This window comes from Pygoscelis adeliae, unplaced genomic scaffold (genome assembly GCF_000699105.1).
Source record: "Pygoscelis adeliae isolate BGI_AS28 unplaced genomic scaffold, ASM69910v1 Scaffold77, whole genome shotgun sequence".
Taxonomy (NCBI): domain Eukaryota; kingdom Metazoa; phylum Chordata; class Aves; order Sphenisciformes; family Spheniscidae; genus Pygoscelis; species Pygoscelis adeliae.
Window position 1 is genome coordinate 3,317,419 of NW_008825216.1, and position 6,800 is coordinate 3,324,218.

Genomic DNA, 6,800 nt, shown 5'->3' on the forward strand with positions numbered 1-6,800 from the left:
TTCCCCCCCCTGGCCCCCCCCCCCCAGAGCACAGGCAGGGGCAGCTGCCAAATAAGCCCAGGCGGGAAGGGGACTCAGCACCTCTGGCCGTGCACCTCCTGAAAGGGAAGGTTGCTCACCCTAATCTAGACCCTTCACTCTGTTTTCTGCATGCTCCCTTTAGGAAAACCTCAGGAAAATTTTACATTAAAAACAGAAGACTTGGTGGAGCAGGGCAGGGGCAGGAGAGGAAGCAACGTGTTGAGATCTCCCTGCATAAGACATCACTGTTCCAGGCCCCTCTCCACCAGAGAGGAGGGGGCAGCTCCGAGGCTGTTCCCTCCCGTCCTCATTCCCTTTGCTTTGACTGGCCCGTCTACCTGGGAGGGTTTTTTTTCCATGGTGTGAATTTCTTCCTCCTCCTAGACACCGGATGGAGGAAGGCTGCTGAAATGGGGCACTGCTGTGGCCCAGGTGGGCTGCAGGGCATCTGGGTGATGGGCTCATAGGCTCTGTGACCAGCACTGCCCCATGCAGCCCTGGAGAAACCACCCTCTGTGGGAGCTGAGGCTCCCTCTGACATTCCTGACTCGACCTCCCTGGTGGGGTTTTAAAAGTTAGATTTGGTCAGTGGGAAGCAGCAAGAGGGGAAATTGCAAATACTTAAAAAAAGAAAAAAACCCTTCCCCTTAAGAACCAGGTTCTCTTCTTGTAGATACCAACTTCAGCAGCTGCACACAGGAGCAGCTCCTTTCCTCTGCTGGATGCTCACTTCCAGTGTATTTTTTAGGAAGATAAATGAGGTTCTATACCAATGCGTAGCACGTCCATTTTCGCTGGAGGAGGGAGCAGCTTGCTGCCCCGCAGACTCAGGCAGCGAGGACAGCAGTGTCTGTGCACCTCCCCAGGGTGCCAGCCCAGCCTGGGCCTGCCTGCGGTGGGACCGGCTCGTCCCCAGAAGGCAGATAGTGCAGCAGCAGCCCCGCAGCCCGGAGCACAGCTGCAGCCTGACTAATGAGACCGTGGGGAGGGATTTAAAAGCTTTGGTTTGTTAGTGGGAGAAGGGATAAAGAGAGGGGAAATGAGGGGTGTGAGCACCCCATGCGGGGAGCCCCCGTGGACTGGGCTGGGGTCTGCATCAGTTTTCCACCACAGAACTGCAGAGGATCCGGTGGATCCCGTCCGCAGCCCGGAGCACAGCTGCAGCCTGACTAATGAGACCGTGGGGAGGGATTTAAAAGCTTTGGTTTGTTAGTGGGAGAAGGGATAAAGAGAGGGGAAATGAGGGGTGTGAGCACCCCATGCGGGGAGCCCCCGTGGACTGGGCTGGGGTCTGCATCAGTTTTCCACCACAGAACTGCAGAGGATCCGGTGGATCCCGTGGGCTCTGGGTACAGCTTTCCCCTGCCATGGGCTGCAAGCCAGGAGAGCCGATGGGCTCTGACTTACTGGTTTGTGCTGGGATGGCAGGCCCCCTCGCTAGCGTCAGTTGTCTCTTCCCTTTGCCTAACGAGAGCCCCGCAGGCAAGTCTGCAGGGCTGCCATACTCGCGGGGCTGCTGCCCGCTCCCACCACCTCGCAGCCATCACTGGCCAGTGCAGCTGCGTTGCCGCTCTGCGTAATGGAGCAAAATGTCCCAAAAGCCACTTACTCCTCACTAGCCACCCGGGGATGGCGTGTTGCCCCTGGCAGGGCGGGCAGCTGGCCCAGGCAGACTAAAGCATCCGTGTCTGGGGGAGGAGGGCAGGTGGAGCCGGCTCTGCTGCACGTGGTGCAGCTTGTTTGCCTGCACATCTGTCCTGCATGTGACACAGCTTGTCTGCCTGCAGATCTGCCTGCCCCTTCGGCACGCACAACTCATGGAAACTGAGCCAGACTGTGGAAAGCAAGAGCAGAGAGGCAGCAGCAGCAGCAGAGTGGCATTGGTTGCAGAACAAGCTGCACAGCTCCATCTGTCCTTGCATGTGGCATGCACTGCAGACTAACACCCTGCCGGCACTGCCACCATCACCTCTCCGTGCATGGGCTCTGGTGGAGCAGCCCTGAGACCCTCTGTCCTGCCAAGGAGCGGAGGTGCCATGGGAGAGGGGGCAGAGCTAGGCTTCACCCTTGAATAACCCTCCCTGCCTGCAGATGACTCCAGAGCCATGGCGTTTCCTCGGGTCTGGAGGGCCACATCTCTGGTCTTGCAAGGAAATGCTCTTTCAGACGAAAGAGCTGTATGAAACTTCATGACCTCCCTTATGTAAGACATAGGCCAATCTGAAAAAGTGAGCAGAAAGCATTACAGCACAGCGCTGAGGGACACAGACAGATGCTTCTCAGTTTGGCGAGTCTCCCTGGATTGCTTGTGTTAAGGCAGCAGGGCTTGCCTGGCCAATTTCTGTTGGAGGACTGGTATGGTGCAATTCATTAGACCAGATGGAGATGTCTGCATCTCATCCCAGTCTCCACATCTGAGCCAGGGTGGGTGAACCGCACCCTACAAGTGCTTATTCCTCTCTGTGGACTGCAACTCTCTGTGCCACGAGCGGCACAGAGGCAAATGCACATATGTGTCTCAGGCTAAGTGAAACGGCTCTCTGCCCAGCAGAGAAGGCTGCATGTCATCTTACACATAGTGCAGCGTGCCCGGCTGGTCAGGATGAGACCTTGATTCACAGGCATGTGCTTTGGATTTTAAGCATATGATTATTTCCATGATAAGCAACACTTCAAGCCCAACATAGGCTATGTATGCCACTGAAGGAGGACTGGCAAGGGGAGGTAACACAGTGACTTGAAAAAAGAAGCTAAATCTCTGCAGGGCACTTCCATAGTGAGCAATTAAATCCAGCACCTATGGAAAAGCAGCCTCATTTTTCAAGAAGATGGGGCATCTGTAAGTCCTCCTGTGGGCTCTGGAGAATACTCTTCCCAGGAAATAGGTGTTTTTGTCCTATGTGAGGGCAGACATCAAAGCAAGTGAATACCTGAATGCAGTGTTGCAGAGTCAGTGTGTTTATGGCAGAGCCACTGAAAGAAGGGCATGTGGCACTGAACTGCATGAAGGTTTGCGAGTAAGACAGGAGCAGTTAAAGTGAGTGACGGGGGTGATTGGCATCTTTCTGGGGGTGAAGACCCAGGTGTGCTTACCTTATAGAGAGCAGACATTGAGGCAGAGCCCACCACCAGGGCTATCCCAATAACGGAGTGGCTGTGAAACCCATCAGCGTATGTCATCATAACTATCCCTGCAATAGCAAATATAGCAGCCACAATCTGGTTGGAAACAAAGAAAGAAAGCAAGTGTTACTGGACAACCCCCAACATGGAAAAACATGAGAGCAGCTTTAAATGAGAGGGCAGTACTTCTGCATCATCTGCTCCCCTCCTTATGTAGAAAACGAGTAGCAAGCCCAGGCTGGTACCCACAGAGCTAATGCTGCCTCCCCTCGTGGCTTCCCTGGCTGCAGAGAAGCTGCAGGCAGAGCTGGGAAGGAGCGGCTGCCTTGGGGCGGCGTGCGGCAGGCCAGACCGCAGGGCCCTGTGTCTCGGACTGAGCTGAAGGGGGGGGTTTCATCTCTGGCACTGAGCCTCCCCATCAGCGAGTCCCTGCAGCCTGTGCGTGACAATAATACACGAGTAATAATTCCCTGGTGCTTGCAGGAAAGGCTCTGAGTCCTGAGGAGTTTCTGGAGGAAAAAGGTTTTTGACATAAACGGGGAGATAAAACTCACGCAGCTACTTTCCAGTTCAGACGTGTCATTTCAGAGAGTAGAGGGAGGCTCCATTGACCAGCCAGGCCCACAGCGATGCTTGAGGGGGGTCATCCAAAGGAAGGTAGCATTCACAAAGGAAAGGGACAGGCTGCCTGATTCAGCAGGGGTCAGCAAGAGACGCCTGGCTTCTCCGGGACTGTCGTGCCAGATGCCTCAAGCCTCCCCAGGCGGTAATTCTGGGGTGAAAAGGGCTTTCTGCATGCTCCATGCTTCCTGGTTTTGCAGTGGTGTGAAGGACACCCTGCTTAGACCACATCCCCTTTGGCTGCACAGTCATGGTGATGCTTCTAAGATGACTGAGTTTATTTTGACCCATAGCTGGGTCAGTGCCAGCCAACTGTCCCCTCTCCCTGGGCCAGACCGGGGTTTTAAGCCCCATCCACAGGCTGCGGCTGCCTACACATCCAAGAGCAGTGGCCTCCTCTCACCTTTCCCGTTCACCACCAGAGATGCTGGGGCTGCTGTGAAGATGCAGGGGGAAAGCCTGTGTGCCGAGCACTGCTGCCACCTGGTGAGCAAGCTGCAGTGGGGGGGATCCCTTTACCAGCTGCAGGTCCCCATCCCGGCAGCACCAGCAGCCTCTTCCCTGGGTTGAGCTGGGGCTGGTGCCGGGGGGCACCTACAAAGCTTCCACAGACAATCACCCAGCAGATCCCTCCTGCATGCTGACATCAACACCTCCAATCTCTCCTAACAGAAAAATGCCCTTTTTTTTCAAACAGAAGGGGATCAATTTCTCCAAAGGTGTTGCTGTAGAATGGCAGGGTGGCGTAAGGGTGGAAAAAAGCCCATAACAGCAGAAGCTGACACTGCCTGGAAAATACAGCTGCTAATAGCATCTCAACAAGAAGAGGCTTGAGTCTAGAAATTGCTGCATGACTACAGCTTCAGCAGGCTATGGAGGGGCAAGGTTTTCCCCAGCTGCTCAGCCCCTTGCATGGCCCAGCCGAGGGGCAGCAGGTTCTGAAGATGCTGATTTATGACCTGATCAAAACGGAGCCCGGTGCAAGCTGCAAAGGCTGGGTGTGCACGCTGCAAATTTGGGGAGGTTCAGATAAGGCAACTTGGCTTGCAGCCCTGTCGGCACCAGATCTCTCCATGCACAGCTGTGGGGCATCATTTCTAAAGCGAAGCTTGGCGGTGCTGTAACTGGGTCCTGTGGTCCTGGACAGGCTTCTTTTTAAGGCAAGGTGAGAAAAAAAACCCCAATGTATGGCTCTACAGCAATGTGGGGCTGTTTCAGATAGGCAGGACTGAAGGAGCCCAGCAGCCCTCAGCAGTTCTCTCATGTCAGCGTGCTGGTGCTTGTCAGATAAAAATTCAGACACTCTGTCTGGCTTCAGAGGCACAAGAAAAAAGGTCATTGAATAAGACTAGCGTGGGGCAGGTGCAGAACAAACAAAAAGAGATTTGTCTTCACCCAAAATATAATTCAGCCAAGGAAAGCTTTGCTGTTGCACACTGTGGATGTGAAAAGTTTACGAGGATAAACTCATGGAAGAAAAAAATCCATCAAGGGCCATTAACTATAGGAACATCACTTCCATCTCAGGAAGTCCTTGAGCCTCAAATTGCTGGAGGCTGGAAAGTCTCATGAGGAAATATCATTATAGGCTTTTCCTGTTTAGATGATTTTTCTAGGTGTCCACTACTGGCAGCTGCTGGAGCCAGGCCCCTGGGGCAGACACACTTTTGCTCTGACTCAGTATGGCTCTTTGTAGAGCTGCAAGATACATGGCTCAGGCTTATCTGAAAAATAAGGGCAACTCCAGCCCTTCATATCCCCTGTGCTACAGCCCAGGTGACAAAGAGTGGTAGATGCAGCGTTTCCTGTAGCATCTGCTCCAGGCATCGCCGTCTCCCATCCGAGATGTGTGGGGCTTGTCCAGCCTTCACTGGAGAGCTGGGGGGAGACCACAGCCACAGGCCAGGCTGTGACAACCAGCTGGAACCTCCGTGCCTATTGGCGAAGGGAGCCCGCTGGTGGCAGCAGCTCCACTGCAGTGGAAACTTGGGGGGTGCATTAATGAACTGCAGAATAAAAAGCATCCAGTTTTGCTTTCAATGTCAGGGGCTGGCTGACTCCAGAGCACCTCCCGGGAGGCTGGGTCTCTGCCCCGTTGGAAAGGAAGACTACGATTTGGGATTTGATAGTATATTTATTTCCGAGTCCCACTGGCAGGTGTGCTAGTCTATATGTTACGTACACAGGAGGTACCTGCAAGTGATGGTTCTCTTGAATCCTGAACTGTTTTATTTACTGTAGCATGGAGGGAAACCCCAAAGTCCAAGATCACAGCAAATAAATGCAGTGAGCAAACAGTTTTGCTGGGGCAGAAGTCCTTGCCTCTTCTATCAAGCATGTCACGAGTGTCAGGTGAGTCTTGGCCTCACTGTCGACATGTCAGGCATGTCACACACGCTTTCTCTGGAAGCCTTTCAGCCTGTCTATCAAGCATGTCATTAGCAGCAGTGACAGGCTGCTTGCACTGTGCCACTCCGCGGCTACCGGCCTGCAGCTACTTGCAAATGCCACAGCACCGCAGGGCTCACAGAGGCAATGCTTCAGGCACTCACAGCTTCGTTACATGTGTGTCTTCTCTGAAAATAATAAGACAGCTCGCAGCCCAGTTGGACCGTGGCTCTGGGCACAGTGAATGTAAAGGAGGTGAAGTGCAACTTCATTACAGGAGATGTAGGCACTTACAAGTGCCTGAGTGGTGAGGGTGGGATCTTGTAGCTTGCTCTTACATTTAAATTCCAGCCGAATTGTGATTTAAGTGCTTGTAGAGCTACTAGTTGCACTTCTGAAGGCCAAGTAGGATACTTGTACGTGCTTAAACCCCACTGAGATGCTGCCTTTCTCACCTAGCCTCTCCTGCAGCAGGTGTGAACAGGGACACCCAAACGTGCGGTCAGAGCTTTGCTGTGGCACTATCCATCCTGCTGCGCTGCCGAGGGGATGGAATGGCAGTATGGGAAGGCTCCCGCTCGCCGCAGGGCAAGGTACCATCCTCCCTGCAGCCTCGTCTGCCAAATACCCTCTCAAAGGGTGCTTCT

General features: G+C 53.8%; 1 protein-coding gene across 1 annotated transcript in view; it reads right to left on the reverse strand.

Annotated features, from left to right (window-relative positions):
• SLC35F3 (solute carrier family 35, member F3) overlaps window positions 1-6,800 on the reverse strand; it is a 56,739-nt gene that overhangs the window by 4,987 nt on the left and 44,952 nt on the right. Inside the window, exon 4 of the mRNA XM_009329169.1 lies at window positions 3,115-3,240. Within this exon, the coding sequence (XP_009327444.1) occupies window positions 3,115-3,240 (126 nt within the window). The remainder of the gene's footprint in view (window positions 1-3,114; window positions 3,241-6,800) is intronic.